At 33.0% G+C, this 26,499-nt stretch overlaps 1 protein-coding gene across 3 annotated transcripts in view; it reads right to left on the reverse strand.

Moving 5' to 3' along the window:
- Window positions 1–26,499, reverse strand: part of LOC118189884 (signal peptide peptidase-like 2B) — a 100,804-nt gene that overhangs the window by 53,346 nt on the left and 20,959 nt on the right. For all 3 annotated transcript variants that reach the window (XM_085815289.1, XM_085815286.1, XM_085815287.1), the window contains exons 3-5: window positions 16,062–16,241; window positions 10,270–10,356; window positions 10,047–10,186 (exon numbers count right to left, since the gene is read on the reverse strand). In XM_085815289.1, the coding sequence (XP_085671415.1) occupies window positions 10,047–10,186; window positions 10,270–10,356; window positions 16,062–16,241 (407 nt within the window). The remainder of the gene's footprint in view (window positions 1–10,046; window positions 10,187–10,269; window positions 10,357–16,061; window positions 16,242–26,499) is intronic.

Consider the following 26,499-nt stretch of genomic DNA (forward strand, 5'->3'; position numbering starts at 1 on the left):
ATTTTAATTGCATTTGAGATTTCGTTATAGCTACTATTTTTGTGATTAAAGTATTAGTAAAATCAAGAATTTAGAATATTTTCAAAATGTCAGATATAGAAAAAAAGCGAAAGAAAATTTTGAAAACACAGTTAACGATATTTATCGAGAGAATAGATTATGATAACTTAGATAATGCTGAAGCTGAATTAATCTTAGAAAAATGTAAAATCTTTAAGGAAGATTTTAAATCTCTATTTAGACAAATTTATATAAATTGTGATGATGAAAAAATAGACACTTTCGTTGAGGAAGAACAGTCGATTTTAGATTTACAAGATTTACAAGGTCGTAAATGCAAATGGGATAAACCTGTCGTACCTGAACGAATCTCTGAAAGTTTAAAGTTACCGAAATTATCTTTACCCACATTTAGCGGAAATTTAACGGAATGGATAACATTTAAAGATTTATTTAGCGCTAGTGTTCGCAACAATCCAAATCTATCTGGAGCTCAAAAATTATAATATTTAAAGAGTTCTTTGAAAAATCATGCTTTTCGCATTATTCAGTCAATTCCCATAGCTGATCAAAATTTCAGTATTGCTTGGAATTTACTAGAAGAGAGATTTTCTAATAAAAGAGAACAGATATTTGCTTTTATTAAAAGAATTCTTAACGTTTCACAAATACAAATGGAATCTGCATCATCAATATTAAGTTTAGTAGATAGCGTAAACGAAATAACTCGTTCATTGGAAATATTAAATCAAAGGATAGATAATTTCAGTGATACTTTGCTGTTGTATATTATTTTGCAAAAACTTGATGGTTTGACGAAGTTGTGGTGGGAACATCAATTAAAAAAAGACGAAATACCAAAGTTGAATGATTTGATAGAATTTTTGAAGAATTATGCTAGAACATTACAGAACAGTAAACCTTTAATTAGTAAAACGCATAAATCAGATAAACCAATGTATAATAGGGTTAATTCTCTGATTACTAATTCTACTTGCTTATTTTGTAAAGAAGATTAATTTTATACAGGTGTTCTAATTTTTTTAATTTACCAGTGAAAAAACGAATAGAGTTTGTTAAGACTAATAAACTTTGTTTTAATTGCTTGTCTAATGTCCATAAAGTTAAAATGTGTAAGAGTGCAAATACCTGCAAACATTGTTTTAAGCATCATCATAGCATTTTGCATTTAGAAAATAATTTCAAACCAAAAAGTGCATCTAGATTCCCTTCACCGGAAGCACAAGTGTTTGTTCCGAAATCGCATATTAAACCAGAAAACAACTTGAGTGAGGTTTCTCCAAATGTTTGTGCAAACAACTATGAAAATCACCATTTTGTAGCTCATGCTAATGATAAACGTAGTCATGTACTTTTGTGTACTGCTTTAATTAAGGTTCAAAACTCAAAAAATGAATTCATAAATTGTAGATGTTTACTAGATTCAGGTAGTGAAAAATCATTCATTCGTCGGAAAACAGCTATCAATTTAGGATTGAGCATAAAGGATTAGAAGATATTAGTGTCATGCTTAGGTACTTTCAATACTACTACTACTGGAGAAGTTGAGTTGTTGTTTACACCTCATTTTAATACTAATTACAGAATTTCAACGTCCGCTTACAAGACAAAATTACAGGAAACATTCCAAGTGTAACATTACCTTTGAATTTATATGAAAATTTCGAAGATTTTAACTTTAGCAGATCCTACATTTCACGAATTAGGAGAAATTGATATTTTACTTGGAGTTAATGTATTCCTTACTTTAATCAATGGCGAGGTAATTAAAAGGGGCAAAAATCTTCCATTTGCATGTTGTTCTAAGTTAGGATCGGTAACTGCTGGAACTACACATTTTGAATTCCCAAACCGTAAGCAAGTTTTCAGTCAATACGCTAAACGTAAACACGGAGGAATTAGTTAAGGGGACTCGTACACCTTAAAATCCATAAGATGTTCGAATAGGTGATTGTTGCAAGAATTTGGATAACTTATTTATTTTAAAAGCAATTACGACCAACGTTTTACAGCTGACTACATAATATAGCAGCTTTCTGAAATAGTAATCAGAAAGTTTGTGTTGCCACAAATATTTTTATAATTTAATCCGCTTTGTGACAACATTTTTGTCATGTTTCCAACTTGCGCACACAGTTTAAAACATTCTGTTTCATAATTTAATTCCATATTTAATATAAAGCTTTTATAATATTTGGAAACTACTGTGAACCTAAATTTTTTAAAATTTCATGTTAAATTTTTATTTTATTTGGAGTTGAGTTTATAAAATGTATCTTATTAAAAATTTTTTTAATGTTTTCGCACATAAAATTTTTCAATATTAAAATATTCATCAGATTGTTGGTTCAGTTAGAAAACAGTGCCCATATAAAGAATTCCATCAAATTTCAAGTATGTACCATTAGCCATTTTTAAAATATCAACACGGCGAAATCGCAAGGTGGAAACACGGCGAAATATTTTGTCACAAAGAGGATTAAATTACAAAAATATTTGTGACAACACAAACTTTCTGGTTACTAGTTTCCAAAGCAGCTATATGATGTAGCCAGCTGTAAAAAGTTGGAAGTAATTGCTTTTAAAATAAATAAAATATCCCAATTCTTGCAACAGTCACATATTCGAAGATCATGAGGGGTTTAAGGTGTACGAGTCCCCTTAAATCATTTTGGGATTTGGAACAAATTCCCACATCAAAACCTTTAACTAAAGAAAGATTGTGTGAAAATCATTTTGTGTAAAATCACGTGCATAGTGAAAATGTTCGTTACTCAGTAAAACTGCCATTCAAGCCTAAAAGAAATGAGTTACGTAATTCCAGACCATCAACCTTTCGCAACTTTCTTAGTCTAGAACAAAAATTAATAAAAACTCCTGAAGTATATCAACAGTATAAAGACTTCATGTTCGAATATTTATCACTTGGACACATGGAAGAATTATACGACGATAATCCAGAAAAAGTAAATTTTCATTATTATATACCTCATCATCACGTGCTAAAAGAATCCAGTCTTACCACAAAACTATGCGTCGTTTTTAATGCTAGAGCGAAAACTACATCAGGGATATCACTTAATGACACGCTAATGAATGGTCCCAAGGTGCAAGACGACTTATTTACTATTCTTTTGAGGTTTAGATGCTATCCCATAGCCATTACTAGCGACTTATTGAAAATGTATCAACAACTTCAAATTCATGATGAAGATCGCGATTACCAAAAAATATTTTGGAGAGATGATCCATCGAAGCCGATTAAAACTTACAGGTTGTGCACAGTTACGAACGGCACTACTTCAGCTTCATACCTAGCTACTCGCGTACTAAAAAAACTAACAATTGACGAAGGAGCTAAATTCCCAAAGGTAGCTGAAATAATATTACACAATTGTTATATTGATGATGTCCTATTTGGTTCAGACACAGTGGAGGACACAGTAGAGTTAATTTCACAACTGAGTGAACTTTTACAAAAAGGTGGCTTTCAACTGCATAAATGGTGTACAAATGATCGCTCAATTTTGGAAACTGCTTTGAGTGCTCGGAACTCAAATTCTTCATGTACAGTAGTTGATACTAAATCAATAAAATTATTGGGTTTGGAGTGGTATCCAACGCAAGACGAGTTTACTTGTCACTTAGGAAATCTCGAAAACAGAGAGTGTTCTACTAAAAGAATAATTTTATCTTCTATTTCGAAAATCTTTGATCCACTTGGTTGGTTAGCAACTTTTATAGTTGCAGCAAAAATCTTGCTTCAAGATATATGGAAATTACAAATCTCGTGGGATGATCCCTTGCCAAATGAAATCAATCAAAGATGGAAAATCTATTGTGAAGATAACGCAAATCTTGAATCCATTCATATTCCTAGGAGAGTATTATTGCCCAAACCTACAAATGTAGAACTTCACTGTTTCTGTGACGCATCAGAGAAAGCTCACGCTGCAGTGATTTATTTAAAATCTTCAAATAATTCTTCAGTTTCGGTGCAGCTACTAACATCAAAAACTCGCGCAGCTCCCCTGAAAGTAATCTCTATTCCTCGTTTAGAACTCTGCTCTGCAGTTCTATTAGTGCATTTGGTTCAAGCTGTGCAGAATTCATTGCAAATTCATGTTGACGATATTTACGCATGGAGTGATTCAATGATAGTTTTGTCCTGGATACAATCAGAACCAACACGCTGGCAAACCTTCGTAGCTAACCGCGTTTCAGAAATTCAATCAGTCTTACCTTCATCGCATTGGAATCACATAAAAGGAAAGGAGAATCCAGCTGATTGTGCGTCAAGAGGTCTTTTGCCTTCAGAGCTTTCTACTCACGACTTGTCGTGGACAGGTCCTCAGTGGCTTAATTCAAATAATATTCCGTTCTCTATCAACTTACCATTTTCAGAAGAGTCTTTAAGGGAACAACAAAAAAATATTTCTTGTTCAATTGGAACAGTCGCTTCGCAAATTCCAGTCCTTAATGAAGTTTCATCATTCTTGAAACTTAAAAGAATCATTGCATGGTGTTTTCGGTTTGCGAATAATTCAGCTAAATCTACCGCAACAAGGATTAAGGGTTACCTTAAAACTGAAGAACTGCAATACGCTAGAAATGCAATTGTTAGAGTAGTTCAAATGGATGAGTTTTTTAATGAATATAATCTTCTGAAAAAGAATCAAGCGTTAAACTCAAATAGTAAGATCCTTTCTTTGAACCCCTTTATTGATAAGAATGGACTTATACTCGTTAGAGGAAGATTAAGACAATCCAACATCGTTCAGGACAGAAAATATCCTATTTTGTTGCCCAAGAAACATCACATAACACAGATTATAGTGAATCATTTTCATGAATCCCATCTTCATGCTGGCCCCCTGCTATTGATATCAGTAATTAGAAGAGAATATTGAATAATCCACGCTAGGTCAGTTGTAAGACAACACATTTGGAAATGTGTGAAATGTCATCGTGTACGAGCTAAAACATCTACCCAGATAATGTCTGATTTACCATCGTCTAGAGTCATTCCATCAAAGGTTTTCTCCAAAGTTGGAATTGACTACGCCGGACCATTTCAAGTGAAGCCCAGGAAAGGTCGAGGAGTAAAACCAATGAAATGCTACATTTGTGTATTCGTGTGTTTTACTACAAGAGCTATACATATTGAATTAGTAGGTAATCTTACATCAGAATCATTTATTGCGGCTTTGAAGAGCTTTGTGTCTCGAAGAGGAAAACCAATGGAAGTTTTTCCTAGCTCAGATAATATTGTGCGTATCGTGAAGATCAAAACTGCTAACAGAGTTTTCAAAAGGCCAATGCACAAACTTTTGCCTATCAATGACTAAGTTTTTTCCCTAAAGCATTATAGCATTGTACTTTACTTTAAGTTACTGAATTGTATCAAGGCTTCTGTGCATCTGTTTTGAGAACAATTTAGTTTCATTGCATAATTTCATATGTTTTCTTGTGAATATTTTAATGATACATTTTGCATAATTTAATATTATTATGATAATTTCATTTTGTAAAAGCTATTTAATTTGAAATGATGTTTCAACACCGGGCGGAATGTTTCGGCCACCAGAGCTCTCTGCCTGTCTGTGAGATATTTTTTTGCAATGCGCAGATTGTAAGCGCACCTCGCATTTTGTTCTTGCATTCTTAAAACCGCTAATTGTAACTCTGTCGTTTTACTTTGTGCTGTGTGTTGTGTTCGAAAGTTTAAACCGCCAAATAAAGGTTAATTTTACAGTTCACTCGCAGTGATGTATTCTTAGGTTTATTAATTTAAAGTTAAGATACTGCTACGCTACATGTGTTTTTGTTCAAGAAAGAAAACTTTAAATTGCATGAAATGAGAAAATGCAATATTATGGTCAAGTTCAATTTTTTTTTTTCATTTTAGGAATTTTTCTAGAAGATTCTTAGCAAAGAAACAGAAAGCTATAAATGTGTTTTTTACTTCTAACTTGATAGCATTTAACCAATTCTGTAGCTCTAAAGAAAATGGCGTACATTAATAGGATCATCTTCAAAGACACATACTTTATTTTCTTGAAGTGTTAGAACATTAAAAAATGGTATCGCATTTCACAACCAGTTATGATTGTAGAAATAATGCAGGATCCACCATCTCTAAATAATTTTAGGATCTTTTACAGATTCTGACATGCTCCACATTTTGATGCTGTTATTTTATGGGAGAACTAAAGACAAATTCATGCAGTTCTTAGTTTCTGATAATTTGAATATGACAAAGCACACATGGGAACCAAAGGGAAGGGATGCTTCTATGGGGGACTTTCTAAGCGAAACTGTTCATATTCACATTATCACAAAATCATGAAAAACCAACCAGGCAGTCATCCCATTTGCCTGGATTAAAATCAAGGACAAACTACTAGGTGGCCTATATGCAATTCTTAATGAATACAGTCAAAAGTCGTTAATCCGGACTCGTCGGGACTTCGGCGATTTCGGATTATTGATTTTTCCGGATTATAGATCATCACTTTAAATCTGGTAAGATGGCATGCAGAAATTATAAAATTAAAAATATCAAACCGTAATTTATGAAATAAAGAACAATTATGATCTAAAGGGTATCAAAATTTACAAAAAAAAAAAAAAGCTTAATATTTATTTGTTTACTTTATTAAACATTTCTTTCAATGTAAGCTGTTTAAGTTGCTTCGTTTTATGTGATAATACATTCTCTTTAATTCTATAAACAGACATAATTTCTTGTTCAGTTAGAAAGTTCCGCTGTTCAAGTGGGGTAATTGCTGTGCCGAGAATACCGACTAATTTGTCAATCGAAATTTTTTCGTTTTCAATAACCTCTGTGTCACTTTCCTCACTACCGGAAGCGAATTATAATAATGAGGAATTTGATTTAAATCATATCAAAGACAGAGTACATCGAGATGAAATACTACATTTAGTAAGGAATTATAAGCCAAATAAAATAAAAACATCTGCCCTGAAGATAAGGATAGTGCTGACAGATCAACTTGCAATTCATTGCACGCCGCGGCGTTCCAAAAATACCTTACACATAAAAAACATTTTTATTACTTGCATCGTTAAAAAAAAAAAAAAACCTTTAATCAGTTTTCATACAAATGTTATAAACAGTGGCAGATTTTGCTTTCTGTAAGAAAGAAACTTCATAATTTTGTTCAGAGCAATTGCCATGTAGGCCTGATTTCGCTAATAAAAGTTTTTCTAATGTGTCATCACTAATATTATATCTAAATTTAGTCTTCGTTTTCGCAACAACACCGAAACTTTTCTCACACTCTGCATTACTATGGGGAACTGTCAAGATGGCCAACATAATTCTAGACAGTTCACTATACTTTAAAATTACATCAGCATCTTTCAGTTTTCCTATTAAACTCCACTGGGTGTCAATCCTAGCTGATTTTATAATTTCATCCAAGTTTTCTAATTGTAAACTGCTGTTATGCTGCTGTTGGAACTGTTTCAATATTTCCTTCCTTTTAGAACTCTTTTCAAGAAAATAATAAATATCAACAATGTATTCATACACATTTATTGGTAAAGAAGCTGCCCCTTTTTCAGCTGCTAAATTTAAGGTGACAGGTGGACCTCATAATTTGAAAATCTGAATTTTCCTTTCTTAAGATGCCTGCAACACCAGTCTTCAAGCCTACGGATACTGGTGCATTATCGGCACCAAGTGCTAAGCAATTATCCAGAGGGACGGCATTTCCTTTTAAAGTTTTAATAATTAGCTGTGTTATATTAAAGCCTGTCAAATGTCCTTCTAAAGTGGGGACAGAAAGTAAACTGCACTCAATTTCTGAAGACTCTGGATTAAAAAAAGAAACAACAATTGGATACAATTTTGAATCGGTATTTTTTCTTCTATCCGTAAAGCGACAAAACGGACCTGTTTTAATGCAATCAATAACTGAAGATTTATTTTTAAAATCCATTTCTTTAACAATTGCACCTGTTTTGGTTCTTGCACTTGAGTATTTCTTAGCGATTTCACTATCGGAAAACATTTTTCTAAATAAAGCTGCAGCGTGATCCTATGTATTCAGTGGCAGGGTGTGCTCTAGTAAAAAGGCAGAGAACAGACATTCTGCATTAATAACTTTTTGGTCCTCTGTTTCCGAAGAAAAATTTTATTTTTCGTTTTTTTTTTAAAACAACTCATGTTGTCCTTGTGTTTTTGTGCATGCACATGTTTGAGAACATCCGCCCTTCCACCATGCGAAATCGAAAAATCGCAAATTTATTATATTTCCTTGAGGAAATAATGGAAGGAAAGTCAACTGTGTACGATTTTTGAAACGCACACGAGTATTTCACCTTTCTCGCAGACATAACAGAAGATGATAATTTCTAAAACTATTTCCCGAAGGCACGTGTACTCATACCACTCAGGAAAAAAATGACCGAAATAACTAAAGAACATCCAAATAACAGCTTGCTTTGTCCTCATTGGCTAATATATGCCAGATGACACGCAGTGGAGCAGGATGCCCATTAGAGAACTGGAGAACGACATTTCTGGATACGTATATGCTCTCACTCAAGCAGAAGTTATCTAATTCGCAAGGTTTGGTTTTAGATATAATCTAGAGAAAATTCAATTGCTTTCAGACGTCCAAAATCACTTTTTTTTTTTTTTTTTTTTCGTTTTTGTTCATATAACAAAGCATTAAGCCAAGTTCCATAAAAATCGTGAGAGAATAAGAAAAAGTTGGGAGAAATATATTGTAAATGGGGTTGGCGGGAGAGTGGTCGAAAATAGGGAGTCTCTCGCCTAAATCGGGAGAGTTGGCAACTCTGTGTCTGCATGCCTCAAAAACTTCAGAGTTGCCTACATATATTAAAATAAACAGTGCACTTTAAAATATAAAGGCTCAATGCAGCTGGATAAAAAAGGAGCTTAAAAAAGACTCGACAGAATAATTTAGGGAAAAAAAAAAAATTTGAAAGGTTTCAGATTTTAAATTATGTTTAAAGGGGCATTTCTTTACAGTTTTTTTAAAATGTTAAAAAAATGCCCTTTTTTATTAAATATCCTGCTCTTTGCACTTAAACCATAAAATTCAGTTCAAATGTCACAAAGTAATTTTAAAATGAGCATATCTTAAGAATTTCTGATACACAGTTCTGTGCGTTGGAGATAAAAAGATCCCCCCTTCCCGTAGAGTGTTGCCATTGTTCGCTTTGAAATCTTTGAGTTTGTTAATAAAAAATTTGTTAAAGTTTTAGAAAATATAAAATGGATAATAAAACAAATTCCAAATTTGGTCTTCCACATGCCCATATTTGTAGGAGGATTACGTCATTCAAAATTCAATGTCTCTATTTACCGTTGTTTTATCACAATGTGAGAAATATACATACATTTATGTAGATTTTTCATCATTTGATTTCTTCAAATATAATGCAGGACTCTAATATTTGGTGGCAACAGTTTGAAAAGTGAAACGGACATTTATAGTGATTCAATGCAAAATCACAAAACGAAAACAATAGTCCTTCAGGGACAAAGCCCCTTTGGACTAAAAATGGTACTGAGAGATTATGGTATCCATAACTTTATATAAACATCCATGTCTCCTTTTCGACTGCCATTGTTCACTCACAGAAATAGCTAAATATGGTAAATTCATGTACATATTATGAATCTGTCAAATTTTAACTACACTTAAAGAAAAGAAACTTATACTAATGTTGGGTATTTTGTTGTATATTTCCAATCTACAGCTTTATTACAAAGAAAATATATTAATATGATATATGTAATGACACTTAAATATTAGTAACCTACTAAAATTTAGTAGTAATATTAGTAATCTACTAGAAGTATATTTAAGCATTTGAACCAAATAACAAATGAAAATGATAAAAATATGTACAAGTTAGCTCAAACAAAAGCATCATAAATATATAGTTGTAAATCTAATTTTTATCAATTTCTAAGATGCATTATAATACTGAGAAAAATTTAAATACATTACATAAAAACTTACATTTCAAAACGTATAATTCCAGACCAATAAGATCCGGCAATAACAGTTATCATGGCAATCACCCATATTGCCAATAAACTGAAATCAAAATTTACAATGTACGGAGCAAACAGCAGAACAGTGACAGTATTTCCCATTTTCTAAAAAAAATTTAAATGAATATGTAAAAACATAATCTAATAAAAAACTTAGTACAAAATGCAGTATATGATGAAAAACATACTTTTAGTCGTTCAGCAGATTTTTCAGATATTATTGACACAGTAATATTTATATCTTCTGCATCAGTATCATTCATTTGAAATTGATCCTAAGAAATAAAACTCAGCATAAGCAAACCGAATTACCTATATTTATAACTAAAAATATTTAACAAAGTTAAATTTATAACTATAAATAACCATTAAATGTATTAAAAATGAAATAAACATTCAAATATAAGAAAACTGCATGAATTAAAAATTAATAAAAAATAAAATCCTCATATCAAAATTAAAACAAATTAAAAATCACAAATGCATTATTATGCATGAATATGATATGATGGCAAAAAACATAAATTATTATTTAAGTTACCTAAATTTTCAAACATTTATCTTATTTTTTAATTCAAAAATGAAAAAAGGGGGGAGCTATCAAACGTATCTGAAGCAGTTTGCTAATTAAAACTCATATCTTAAAGAATATTAACCTCATCTTTTTATTTTATTACAGAAAATGACAATGTTAAGAAAATTCTGAGAGGGAATTTGAAAAAGATTTTTCAGTTTACATTTATTATTTGAATAAAGATAAAAAGCAAAGTTAAAAATTTTTTTTTAAATATATACTTTGCTTTACTAATACAGTCAAAAGTCTTTAATCCGGACCTCAAAGCTACAAACTTTCTGCACATGCGTAAACGCATAATGCGTTTACACAAGCACATAATACCTTTACGCATGCGCACATGCGTTTACACATGCACGTTTAATGTATAATGGACGGTATGAGCTAAGCTAAAATTATCTAATTCAGTTAATGTTACAGATTGCGTTGTTCCTTAATCTTCTAATTGGACCCGGCTTATTATTTTTTGCAGACTGTCAGAGCAATTTTATAAAAGTAAGCTTGAACTTTCGATTATGTCAAAAAGAAGTTCCGATTCTGGAGCTGCCAAAGGATCTACAATGCGAAAGCATGTTTCGATGTCCATCAAACAAAAAGTGGACTTGCTGCAAAAAATGGATAAAGGCATATCTTTTGTTTCTCTAACCATTACGAAATCTGTTTATCAATTTCACGTTGCTCTGATGGGGGGGGGGGCGTTGCAGCACACAATGAACTGGAAGTTGATCTGTCAGCACTATCCTTATCTTCAGGGCAGATGTTTTTATTTTATTCGGCTTATAATTCCTTACTAAATGTAGTATTTATTCTCGATGTACTCCATCTTTGATATGATTTAAATCAAATTCCTCGTCATTATAAATATGACGAATACACATCAAATAGTTTTCCGGTTGCAATTTTCTAATTTTCAATTTTGCGTAATGAATGCTTTACGCATGCGCGCGTTGAAAGAAATGTTTAATAAAGTAAATAAATATGAAGCTTTTTTTCGTCAATTTTGATACCCTTTATATCATAATTGCTCTTTATTTCATAAATTACGGTTTCATATTTTTAACTTTATAATTTCTGCATGCCATCTTACAAACTGATGATCTATAATCCGGAAAAACCGCTAACCCAGAATCGCCAAAGTCCCGACGAGTCCGGATTAAAGACTTTTGACTGTACTATAATGAACATAATACTCTTTATCATAAAATATGTCATTGTTATCTAATACATTAATTCTACTTTTTGATGCTGCTGACAATTAGAAAAAAATTATGATTATCATTTACTGCAATAGGTTTTTCAATTTATATATAATTTCAAAGGTAAAAAAAAAATTAAAGGTTTGTGGTATGTAATTAAAAAATAACTAATGAATAAAATAAAAGGTTTGTGGTATATAATCAAAAAATAAGTAATGAAATGGGAAGAATGCATAGAGTTCTTGTAAAGGAATGTGAAGCCATTCTTTTTGCATAATAATCTGTAATTTTGAAATATACTGGAGACAGAATTTAAGCTCCAAGTTTGAATTCCAAATATTTCCACAAATGTTCAGGAATGTTAATTAGAAACCTGACTGGGCCAGATGAACTGCCCTGTTCATTGTTATGCTCTTCAAACCATGCCTGAATACATCTAGCAGTATAGATAGGAGGAAGAGGAGTACTCCCATCTTGAAATGCAGTCACTCCTTACAGAATACAGTGTGGACTAAAAATGGACATGATCCACCAGAATGCTCCAATACTGAATACCTTTCATCTTCCTAACAACCAGAATAACCAGTTGGGCAAGATTGCACTTCATCCTAACAGGAATCCACTTCCATACTTCACATTCAGCAAGAGGCAGGCCAAAAAGCTTCTCTGATATCTTTACTCCCCAGGTATAAATAAACACGCTTGGTGGCTTAACACTTTACCAACTGCTAGCGGTTCAACAGCATACGCACGTCCGACCGGCCACTTAGCCGCGGATTCTTCATGTTCTAAATAACTGCCAGGACAACCTGATAAATCATCTAAATAAAACTCTCCAGTACCATTTTTTTCGCTCATCGTGAACGGTAATTTTTTTAAAAAAACAGTGTGAAAATGTGGGAGTTTAAGAAGCAATGCATTTAACGCAAGTGAGCAATGTACCAAAATACTAATAATAAAATGCAGACGATATAGCAAATGGCAATTGTTTATCGCCATGGCTACCGATTGATAGGCTATTTTTAAGTAGCCCTGAGAAAAAAAGCAATTAATAGGCTATCAGTCAATAGGTGTTGGCAAAAAAAAGCCGATTAATAGGCTATCAATCAGTTCAATCCCTTCAATTCATACATATACCATCACAAAAAAATGACAGAGCACAACTAGCATTTTTTTGTAACAGTAAACATTTACAAGCTAAGGGTTCCCTTAATGAAATTTACAGAACCATCACTGGCACTTGGAAATATTCAAAACAACTTAACCGTACATATCCTTCAAATTTTTTACAGCATTTGCTACACTGTTGCCTTTTCTTATGTTCAAGTAGCACAGCTCGTCAGATGGGCTTTTCTGTTGCTGCCACTTTCAAGATGGGCTATTAAAGCAATAAATTAGGATCTGCACACCTGCAAGCCTGTAGTTACCTGAATGAAGCTGTCTTTGCTCAGTTTAATCACTTGTTTAATCACTTTAGGATATGTTTCAATAAGTCCTATTTGAAAAATGGCATTACTTATGACATAATCCAATATTCTTTTACATATTAAAATATTAAATTTTAAGATGAAAATAAATATAACAATATTTTGTTACACTGTGATTTTTAATTACCGTAATTTCTGGAAGAAACGCCGCTGCGTTTATGTGTTTAAAACTTAAATTTTCAGCGGGTGCGGTGTTTCTACCCATGCGGCGTTTAGGTGCACTAAAAATAAAATATTTCCTATAATGGTCATTGTACATAGTTTGGATGGCCTTGTCATTGTGCATAGACTGGTGCTGTTCCCACACAAAAGACCACTCAGTTGCTTTTTGCGAACGTTATTTTGTTTACATTCTTTCCCTTGAACGGACATACATGCCTTATTCACCCTAAACAAGATCTCAGAACAATAACATTCTTCCCCCTTTCAAATCAACATTCTCATCAGTTTGAATAGTCTCTCTCCTCTGCCATTCGATGAATCTTCCAGGACCCATCCTCTCCCCACCCCTGCCTTTTCTGCAATTTTTTTCAAAGGCAGACACGACTCCACCTGCCTCGAAATAACGAACTTTGACGTATTTCCCCTTCAGCATGAATGGATTTTTCTTGGCATTCTGCCAAATACAGATCCCATCAGTTTGAGTACAAGTACTTGTTGGATAGTTTTTAATTAGGAAGCGGAAAATTTTTGAAAATGTCTCTAAACGGCACAGAAGCTATACATTTCTTACCTTTAATTTATTTTTGAGTTATGGTTTCATTTCATGCATTTTTCTTAACTGGTATGTCATATATCAGGACTTAGGTTGAGTTTTTGCATCTATACAGCCAACGACGATGTCACGCGCAATTTAATCTATTGCGGCATTTACGCTGATGCGGCGTTTCTGTGTAATTTTAATTTTTTTCCCGCCATTTTTCTCGAGTGTGGCGTTTACGCTGATGCGGCCTTTCTTCTGGAAATTACGGTATATCTTAGCAGTATAATTTATTAAGAAAACTTTTAAAATTTGGATTTTCTAGGTAGGCTAAAGAAAAATTTCTTTTAATTCAGACATTAATTTTAAAAAGTTAGTAAAAAGAAAGCAACAACTGTAATTTTAATGAGAATTTAATAAGCATCAGTATGCAACCAATCCAGACCTCGATAAGGAGTTAAATGTTAATGCCATGTCTATTAGCCATGCTGTGCATCGCATAAACTTCATGCACAAGTTCAATTGCTGGGTGCCACAAAAGCTGACTCAGATAAGGACAGACGTATTTGAGCCTGCACTAATCTGCTTGAATAACAATGCAAGCACAACCAGATCATCATTTGTGATGAAAAGTGGATTTACTTCAACAACAGAGGCTGAAAAAGGGATTAGTCTGCGCCCGGTGAGCCCAGCCCGGTGTCGCAGAGCAAAATTTGACAAAAGAAAAGATCCTGCTTTATATCTGGTGGGATTACCGAGGTATTATCCATAAAGATTATCTGGAAAAAAGTAAAAACATTCACGGTATGGTGTACAGTGAGATACCAGTCTGTATTGATGCTGCTATCAAGGAAAAACATTAAACTGAGTTCCGGCACAAAAAGTAATGTTTCATCAAAATAATGCAAGACCACGTGTATCTGCATTCACTTTCTGGACTCAAATGGGATCTTTTACCCCACCTGCAGCTAAATCTTGCTGGCGCTATGTTCCATTCTGCATAGGACGTCCGAAATGAGGTTTTTCTGTTTTTGGATTAGCGGCCACCAAGTTTCTAGGCTGAAGGCTTTGCAAAACTACCAAAACATTAGCAGAAAATCAAAAATTTGGATGACGATTACTACCTGCAGTAAAGGCACTGCTCTCATTTTTTTTTCTAACTTTATTAAGAATGTTTTTTGGCGAAAAACTTTCATTACAATCAGGTATTTCTGTTTAATGTAGAAATTAAAATGCAAACAATAAATTATTAAAAATATTTTCATGTATCAGCTTACATCTGTAAAATGGAAGTAGCTATTCTAGAATAGCTTTGGAAAGCTATTCTAAAGAAAAATATCTTATATTGAAGTTAATAATGTGCTTATGTTACATAACCTAATAACTTTGTCAACATTTATAGAGTTCACTCATTTACTCAGTGCTCATTACTTAGCGCTCAGATATAAATAAATCTTTTCTAAAAAATAAAATCTTTTATTAAGTTGCATTTCAGCATTTCAACAAGTTCACCCAGGTTTTAAGAAATAAAATTCATAGCATTATATGTTCATCTTCATTTTAAATATAAATTTATAAAAGCTCACAAAATATATTACACAGATAAGGATATAAGGATTAAATTTTAAAATGAAAAAAAAAAAAAAAAAAAAAAAAAAAACGTATACCTGAAATAAATTTGTTATTAAAGTGGCCCTTTCAATTATTTCTTTATCAATAACAGATTTTACTCAACATGATGATGGCCATATCGATGGTCGAAAGGCTGGCAATGAATTTATTTTCAAGCATTCTTTTCCAGTTTTGATAATTCTTTCAATAAATCAAAAATTTTTAACTCTGCCACTGGTTTTATAAATATAAGATTATTTTAATCACCTCTTCCTCTCAAGAAACATTAAAGTAATTCCATTTCATGAAATTTCAACAAACTATTTCACAGCTTCTTAAAGAAAACACTTTCAATTATATAAGTTATGACACAACACAATACATACAATTTTATTAAATTTCGATTTCTTACAACTCTCTGATTGGGTGAAATAAAAACAACTCCTTTTCCCCCTTGGTCTTGAATATTCCGTGCTTGGTCAGCAAGAGTGCAGTTGCTTTTATACAACAACACAATTTTACCTCTTGATTCACTTTCTGGATGGTCATAGCACCAGTCTACTTCTGTATCGTCTTTTAAAATGTGAAATTCCTGAAGAAAAAAACACATATTTGGAAAGAAACTATAAATATACATAAACAACATTAAAAGGAAAAAAAGCATTAGTATAGCAAACAGAGGTATAGAAATATATATATATACAAAAAGTAAGAAATTTAGAACCTATATATATAATATTATTAAATTATTTCATGTTAAAATTGAGACAAATTTAATATGAAATGAAAAGAAAAACACAGCATCACTCATATATGAAATGAAAAGAAAAAAACAAAACAAAATGTCACTCATATACAAATTACACTGAAACGCATCTCTATACACTAAAATCTTAAAATCTATTACCTTTTACAGGGTTCGTACACATTTCCTTACATGAAAATTAAAGACTTTTAAGGACCATCAAAGAAAAAATTAAGGACCTATCAGCAAACAAAAAAATGAATAGAATAAAGCAATTATCCATACAACCGACTTCATGCTTGTAATTTTACTTTAAGAAACTAACAGAAATGTGTATTATGCACTATTATTAAATTCAATTTAATACTTACCATAAAACAATTTTGAAAATTAAACTAACTCCCTACAAGTTATGAAGTAGATAACATTAAATTAGGAACATAATTTCTTGAAAAACATGTATAAGTGTATTTTATACTAATGACAGTCACTATTTTAGAGATTTACATTATTATTATTTAACTTATTTGATATTTATTTAAACACAGTCAACTACTATTATAATCACAATGTAAGAATATTTTGCAGATTAAAATAACTGATTTGTAAACATACAATTTATTTCCTTGGTTTTTTGAAAGATACTAGAATAATAAACTGTACGATAAAAGATACAAAACATTTGTGCTTTTTTTTTAATCTGAAATCTTTTCAGCTATTTTAACATCTAATTTATTTATGTCTATTTCCTTTTCTTTAACTATTCTTAAGTTCATTTGCTTTGATAAACAAATCAATGTTCCTGCTGGTCTCAGCTTCATCTGCTAAAGCATCTACTTCTTCATTAACATCTTTAATGTCCCTTTGAAGAAATTTTTTCTTTTGCTTCATATAACCAATTTCTTCGTCAATAATATTTCTTTTCCTCTTTGAATTTTCAGATTTAGTTAAAGATTTTTGTTCTTCTAAATACTGAACTTCTAAATAACGAACTCCACTTCTTGCAGAAGCTGCTGCTGATCTCATTTCTTTATTAATTTCGATATTAAGAACACCTCCATAAAATTTTATGTAATTAAATACTGTGCATTGGAAAAATATATGATGAGTAACTTAAATTTTCAATTTCAATTGCTTTATTTACAGAGAAGCCCCTTTCCACCGAAGCCTGTTCATGTGACAAGATAAGAATACTTGTCACAGTGAATACTTGAATAATGAAAATATACATTTTTTACTATATATATATAATTTATTTCCTAAACAATATTGATTAATTCATTATATTATCTCCTAAGTTTAATTAAAGTAGAATTATTTTAAAAGAGTGAATCCATACTGGTGGTTATATTTTGAAAGATGTATATATATATATATAAATATACAGTACAAAGTCCGAGATCCGGACATCCAATATCTGGAATGATCTAAAATCCGGACCTCAAAGCCACCACCAACGAATTTTTTACGGCTTTTTTTAAGGGAAGGGGTATGCTTTACGCACGCGCATTAGATTTTTTTCATAAATATAATAAAAAAACATGCCGGAAATCCCTATTCTTAATCTCAGTTTGGCGCTAAATAAAATATCTCATTATTGAAGAAATAATTATTTTAGCATAAATTTGTGTGATTAGTAACTTGACTCCATAGCTGCGTATCTGCGTGGCATAATCTCAAACCGAAACATTTGTTAATTTTACACCAATATTTTATATCCTTGATGCCGAAATCGCAAATCATTATTTATTGTATTTTGCTTTCATCACCGCATGTTTATCAACGGATGACAACTTGAGTGATGAATCATGCAGCGACGCCAAATAACAGAGTATTATCTGATTACAGATTTAAGCTTGCATGGCCGCAACAGGCGGCAGAATTTAGCGAAGTTAAACAGAAGTTTTTCATTGTGATGACAATGCCCAATCATCAATCAATTAACGGAGGGCGAAATCTGTAGTATGGTTCTAAATCCAGAAAATACAGCTACCGATAGTGAAGAAAGTAACAGAGAGGTTACTGAACGAGAAAAAATTTTGATTGACAAGTTATTCGGAATTCTCGACACAGCAATTACAGGACTTGAACAATGGAACTTAATAACTGAACAAGAAGTTATATGTCTATAGTATTAGTCTAAAGTATTAGCAGAGAAAACAAATCAAACAACTCACATTGAAAGAAATGTTTAATAAAGTAAACATATAAATATTAAGCTCTTTTCTTTTGTAAATTTTGATACCCTTTAAATCATAAATGCTTCATTTCATAAATCACGATTTCATATTTTCAATTTTATAATTTCTACGTGCCATCTTAGTAGATTTAAAATGATCTAATATCCGGAAAAATCTCAAATCTGGGATCGCCGAAGTCCCGACGAGTCCAGACCCCGGACTTTGTACTGTATAAATATATATATAGATAGATAGATAGATAGATAATACGGAATGTATATTTTCAGTTAAAATTCTACCCAATAACTTTAGTAATTCATGAAAGTTAATTTTGCGTCTAGTTAATTCAGGAAAATTAGTTTCAATTAGTTGCTTTCAGCTTTAAAAATATTAAAAATTTTTTAATTAGTTAGTTATTTTCAACTAATAATTGTATCGCCATTAGCAAAAATTATGCATTACTATCAACAACATAGGTTTAAACCAAATACTTAATTGTCTATTGAAGCTTCTAAACGTATTTCCGAATTTCACTTTTTCTCGGCTAGCGTTACCGAATTTGCCCTTGGCGACCTAAAATCGAAATGGAGCCAACAGATTTTACGCGAAATCAATAACAGACCCTCTGCAGAAATAAACTCATAATCCCAATATCCCATACATATAGTATGTGCAAAAGAGAATAAACTCCGTAGAAGGTCATAAATTAATTTATGGCTTAATTGAAACAAACACAGAAATTAAGCTAAGCAAAACCGTGTAAAAACAAATTGAAATGATAAAACAAAACTTAATTTTCATGTGAATTTTCAGCGCTGACTCTCCCATTCTAGAAATTTCAATTTTTTCAGACAAAGACCACATTTAAGGATTGCCATCCATCAATATCCAGTCTTTGTAGTCAGCTTGATGAAGGCACAGTTTATTGAAAATGCACTTTCCAGGCATCTCGTTCCTATTGGCGTCGGAAGTGTTGTGGCCTTCCAGGTTGGAATTGCTCTAATTTTGGCAAATATTTTCAGAATACCCCCCCTTTTTTTTTCTCGAGCACCTTCATTCATTCATTCATTCATTACAATTTATGCCGAAATATTGCATTTGATGCAACGTGTCCGGCTCATGACAAGTACGCCCGAAGGGCACATGACATAAAAGTGTCTGGACCGAGTGATAGGAGGCAATAGGAAATGAAATAAAGAGGGGGTGACCACAGGACGCCACAAGCAGAGAATCGAACTTAAAGCCCAAGACCAGGAGAGGCAGCAAGGTGTGGAGTGTCAGAGTTAAAAATGTTCATGATAGGTATGCTAAGGAAAAACATGATATATTAGCAAATACAATTTTATTACATAAAATGAATACAATAAATGAGCATATACAATACAAAATACAAAAGAGTTCGAGTTGTAATACGATAATTTATGTACAATATATACAGAAAAGATGTTGCATGAAAAGACTGATTAAGTAGGAAAATTAGTGTCCCTGGTGAGGAAGGCCGCTAATGGTCTGATTTTGATATCTTCAGGAAACACGGTATAGTTGAAAACTTTAAAGTATTTCATGTACGAGCAGTTTCTCGCCTTATCAAAAAATTTCCAATTTGCATTATGGAGGAAATTCTCGATATTCTCTATTTTTAAATCTCTATGTAGAGTTTCATTGGAACCATAAAAATGAGCGTTCGTGATCTGCCTTAAAAATTTGTTTTGCGTGATCTATAATTTCTTGATTTCATTTTTCGAATAAGTCGCCCAGGCTGGAGACGCGTAAGAAAAGATAGGCCGAATAATGGCAGTATAAATATGTCTCTTTCTTCGTAAGTCAAGTTTTGAATTTTTTCCGATTAATGGAATAAGATCTTTGATAGCCGTAACTGTTTTGCCTCTTACTTTTTGGATATGGTCTTTCCATGTGAATTTATTGTTTAAAACAACACCAAGGTAGATAGCTTTGTTCACAAGCGGAACTTCGACATTAAAGATTTTAAGTTTGTTTACAAATGGACTTCTAGAGTGCCTTTTTCCTATGATTATAAGCTGGGATTTTTGTGCATTGATGGCTATGCACCATTTCGTGCACCATTGCTCAATTTCTGGAATTTTATCCTGCAATTTAGAAATGGCAAGTTCTTGATTGTGAGACGTGTATGCAAGCGCCGTGTCATCGGCGTAACATCCAAAATAAAAATTTGGGTTTGTGCATATTTTAGGGAAATCAGCAACATAAAATATAAAAAGAATTGGTCCCATTGATCCTTGAGCTACACCAGCATTGAGTCTTCTGGGATCAGAGTTGTCGTTACCAATATTGACAAAGAATTTTCTGTGTTTAATAAAAGAATAAATGAGTAAGATCAGGTCTCTGTCAAAATCCAAGGATATATGCTTGAGAATAAGCCCCTCATGCCAGACGCGGTCGAAAGCTTTCGCCACGTCTAGCATGAGTAAGGCGACACTCTGATGTTTGAAAAGTGCAGAACCGATGTATTCACATAGTCGGACAAGCTGCTTGGTCGTAGACAAATTCTTACGGAAGCCAAACTGTTCAGGAGGTATCTTTTCCATGTAAGGCTCGATTCTCTTATAGATAACACGTTCGTAGATTTTGCCCACACCGGGCAGTAAACTAATTGGTCTGTAACCCTCCGGGGAGGTAGCATTTTTACCAGGCTTGGGTAATAAAATAACTTTAGCAGTTTTCCATTTATCGGGGAAATAATTTTTCTCAAGACAGGCATTTAAAATGCTGACATATTTCGTGATAACATTAATAGGCATTAAGACACAATAACATGCTGAATAAATACTAATTCAGAAGTCAAACAACAAAAATCAGCGTTATACCTACAAAATTTTCACAGGACTAGTTTCGATGGTTTTACCGAACCATCATCTTCAGCTGCAAAACCGCAAATGGACAAGATAGGAAATAATGATTAGATAAGATAAGAAAGCCTGGACAAGAATAAGCAAGTGGTGCCATCTTTTGGCGAAACCAGAACTAAAACATAATTTCTCTAAAAGCCGAAGGCAAATTTGGATTGGAATTAGGATCGTTAACTAGAACAGAAAGATTTTTATGAATGAGAAATGCCTCTAGAAAATCCAGTTCTCCAATGGAAGATGTTTTTTGAATAATTTTGGCAGAAGAAAAATTGAAAGTGTGATTTTTGGACTAACAATGTTGAGCAACAGAAGACCTCTGTGTTTCCTTTTTTCTAACATAAGCCTCATGTTCTTTGACGCGAAATTTTAAGGCTCTCTTAGTTTGGCCAATGTAAATTAAACCACACTGGCAAGGAATCCTATAAATACCCCAGGAATTCATATCCGGAATGGGGTCCTTGAGTATAGAAGTTGGAATTTTATTGATGGGAGAAAAAACAATTCATTTTGCTTTCTTTTTTGCACGTGGTGTGGCAGCCATTTTGTGATTGTAGGAGTTTCGGTGAGTACATTTTTACAATTTTCAAGTTATGTTTATGTTTTGTACATTTGGATATTGTGCTTTGCTTGTCTGATTTCATGCATTTTGCTTACAAACGTTTTGTTTTCTATTCATTTCAGTGAGGGATTTTTCTGCTGTTTTGTGTGTACTTTATTATTGCTCAGTTAATTTAGTTTGATTTTCTGCATTGTTTATCATGCCTTCATCCGTTAATCGTTTCACTAAATTACGCCTGAAATGGCAAAAATTCCTGAATCATCTTGACTTTTTACTTAAATGTAAATGTAAAAAATTGATCCCCAATTTTATTCAAATCAAAACTAATCAAAAACTTTCGAGTCGCGTTTCAAGAATTCTGTTAAATTGCAAGCTTGCCTTACTTCGGTCCGTGATAAGGGATACACGTCAACAATTGTCCAAAGTTGAACATGAACTCTATAAGCTTCATCTGGAACTCGCTAAATCATATCCAAAATTCACTGGCCTTGAGCAAAAGTCTTGGTCTAGAACGGAGAATGCAGTTAACCGTCATAAAAACACCCTTGCAGTTAAATTCGAAAAACTTCTTTTACAGTCTTCCAGTTCAAGTAGTTCAAAAAATCTTCCCATTGTAAACATCAAGCCAATAGTTAATATTTCTAATGTTAGTCTTTCAGAAGAACAAGAGAGAATTCTAAAATATAATTTTAACTTCTCACAAACCTGTAAACCCTCGATTCCAAAGATTTTGGCTCCTATCGAAAAAGCTGTCAAGTTCAGTAAAGTTTCAGATTCACAGAAAGAAATGATTAGGCATCTTATCGCTCATAATGTGAAATTCAATAATAAACCTTTGAAACCAAATCTAACTGCGAGAGAAAGAGCTACAATGCGCGAAATTCATTCTAACCCAGATATTATCATTTCAAAGGCCGACAAAGGTGGCCAGATAGTCGTCATGGATAAGAACACTTACATCGATGGTGTCACTAAACTCTTAAACGAAGGACCATATAATCCGATCCCTAAAGATCCTTCACCTTCGGACTTATCCAAAATAAAAACTGCGATCAAATCTTCACAAATCATTTCAAGCAACTTAAAACATTCGCTTATCCCATCTGTTGCGAATTGTGCCAGATTATATGCTCTTCCCAAAATTCATAAAAGTGGTATTCCTTTCCGCCCTACTGTATCAAATTTAGGTACTGCCTCGTATCCTTTAGCTAAATATTTAGTTTCTAGATTTTCCACTCTATTAGACAATAACATTTACACCATAAAAAATTCAATAGAGTTTGTAAAAAAGGTTAAAAACATTTCTCCTAGTAATTTACTCATGGTTTCTTTTGATGTAAAATCATTATTCACCAATGTCCCAGTGGAGGGTGCATTAAGATGTCTAGAAACCAGACTTCGCGAATTTCATTTCTCTTGCATCGAAATTGATGAGCTAATTTCTCTCACTCAACTCTTTGAAACAAACACATTTTGTTTTCCAAAATAAATATTACAAGCAAACTGAGGGATTAGCCATGGGAAGTCCCCTCAGTCCCATCCTGGCTGATATCTACATGCATTATTATGAATCAAAATTGTTTGAAACTTTAAACTTCACGGCATGGTTCCGCTACGTAGACGATACTTTTGCCCTGTTTGAAGGTAATAAAGATGATTTAAATAAAGTTCTTTCAACAATGAATTCTATTGATCCTGCTATTCAGTTCACTTTTGAACTTGAGACTTGCAATTCTCTTCCGTTTCTCGACATTCTGGTCACACGTAACACATCCAACTTCAGTACTACAGTTTACCGTAAACCTTCATCGGTTTGCCTTCCACCACACTTTAAATCATGTCATCCGACTAAACAAAAGTTAGCTTCATTTTATTCCTATGTTTTCCGTGCTCTTCAAGTTTGCTCCTCCAAACTAGCCCTTGATGAAGAACTAAATTATTTAAAAGCAATAGCTATTGACAGGGGCTTTTCACCCAACATTATTAATCAAGCAGTTAAAAAATTCTCATCTCAACACACTAAAAGCCACACTCTTATTTTAGGAGATTATAAAAATTCTGTTGTCATTCCCTTCTTTCCATCAATTAGCTATAAAGTTGCACATATTTTGCAGAAATTTAACTTTCGGGTTGTTTTTTCTCCCATCAATAAAATTCCATCTTCTATACTCAAGGACCCCATTCCGGATATGAATTCCTGGGGTATTTATAGGATTCCTTGCCAGTGTGGTTTAATTTACATTGGCCAAACTAAGAGAGCCTTAAAATTTTGCGTCAAAGAACATGAGGCATATGTTAGAAAAAAGGAAACACAGAGGTCTTCTGTTGCTCAACATTGTTGGTCCGAAAATCACACTTTCAATTTTTCTGCTGCCAAAATTATTCAAAAAACATCTTCCATTGGAGAACTGGATTTTCTAGAGGCATTTCACATTCATAAAAATCTTTCTGTTCTAGTTAACGATCCTAATTCCAATCCAAATTTGCCTTCGGCTTTTAGAGAAATTATGTTTTAGTTCTGGTTTCGCCAACAGATGGCGCCACTTGCTTATTCTTGTCCAGGCTTTCTTATCTTATCTAATCATTATTTCCTATCTTGTTCATTTGCGGTTTTGCAGCTGAAGATGATGGTTCGGTAAAACCATCGAAACTAGTCCTGTGAAAATTTTGTAGGTATAACGCTGATTTTTGTTGTTTGACTTCTGAATTAGTATTAATAGGCATGTTTTTGATAGCGACGTTGGTGATGTTATCAAAACCGGGAGCTTTTCTATTCTTCATTCTTTTGATAATCTCCTTAACTTCATTAGGTGAAGTATAATTAGTCTTGTTTTTGGGTCCCGGGACATTAATCCAGTCTTGAATAAAATATCTAGTGTCATATGCAAATAAAGGGTCGCTCGGATCTTGGTTAGGAACAAATTGTTTTTCTAAAAAATCAGCCATTACATTGGCTTTGTCTTTATTGGTGACGGCTATAGTACTATCTCCATAAATAGGTTTATTGTTCGGCTTTTTGCCGCGAAGATTCCTTGCAAAAGACCAGAATGCATTATTCGGCTCATTGAATGTTTCAATTTTTGCGTTCCATGACTCATCTCTGTGTTTATAAATACTTTTGTTTATTTCTCTGTTCAGTTTATTTAACTCTTTTTTGATTCTAGGATCCCAGGCAATATGCCATCTTTTGCGTAGTTTGTTTCTTTGTGAAATCAGGTTTCTAATGTTACTAGGCAATCTAGCACTGTACTTATCAGCGGGAATTTTCTTAGTAGCCCTGTTATATGCACTAAGTATGCTATTATTGAGAACAACAATTGCATAATCAATATCAAATTTTGTTTTAAGGTGCTTAATAGCCGGAGGGTTTTCAATGAGGTAATTATGATATTTATTCCAGTCCGTAGTGATTTTAAACCTTTCATCAGTGTTTTTATTTGTACCAAGCGTAGCTAAAACAGGCACGTGATCTGAAGTTAATTCAACTTTCACATCGAGATAAATCGGGATTGAAGTGGTGGTAAGAATAACATCCAGGATGTCTCCTTTTCTAAGGTCATCAGGAAGATAGGAATAGTCAGCTGGAGCATAAAAATATATAGGATAATTATTAATGAATTCGAGTAAAAGTTCTTCATTTCTGTTGGTGCGTCTGCAATCCCATTCTACATTCTTCGCGTTGAGATCGCCAGCTAAGATGATATGTTCCGAATTGGGCAGCAATTGAGCGAGTTTATGCTCATCTATAGGAATGTGTGGAGGGTTATACAATGCAATAAAATAAATTATGCCATAATTTGGTAATAAAACAGAAGCTGTAACAGCTTCGTAGCCATTTCCTCTATCTTCGCTAATCAGGCATGATTGCAAGGAGTGCTTTACGTAGATAGCGGCCCCCCCACCACGGTGACTCAGTCTGTCACACCTGTAACAGTTGTAATTTGCGATCTTAATATTCAAACATGGTGTCGCAAACGTTTCGGTGACAAGAGCAACATCAATATCATAGGTTAGTAAGAAATTATGAAATTCCTGGATTTTATTTAAGATGCTATGAGCATTCCAAATCATGATTTGGATAGGAGCTCTATTAATTCTGTGTGGGCCCATTATCAGTAATGTTGGGTTGATTGCTTTCTTGATGATTTCTGTTCAAATCCTTAACTTGTTGTGTGAGCTGGAAAAAACCAGCGGATTTTATTGCTGAAACCAGTTCAGCAAGATCAGTGAAAACTTTTTTGGCCTCAGTAATTGTATCTGTGTAGATACCTGTCGCAGATACAATTACTGAGGCCAAAAAAGTTTTCACTGATCTCGCTGAACTGGTTTCAGCAATAAAATCCGCTGGTTTTTTCCATCTCACACAACAAGTTAAGGACTTGAACAGAGAGCACCTTCATCATCACTTTTGCCTCTTAAAGAACTTCCGGCTTCACGCTTTTGTCACAATCTGCCTAAATTTATAGATAACACCTGTT

The sequence above is a fragment of the Stegodyphus dumicola genome, chromosome 4 (assembly GCF_044657685.1).
Source record: "Stegodyphus dumicola isolate Sdum_Otavi_A_Nest chromosome 4, ASM4465768v1".
NCBI classification, from domain to species: domain Eukaryota; kingdom Metazoa; phylum Arthropoda; class Arachnida; order Araneae; family Eresidae; genus Stegodyphus; species Stegodyphus dumicola.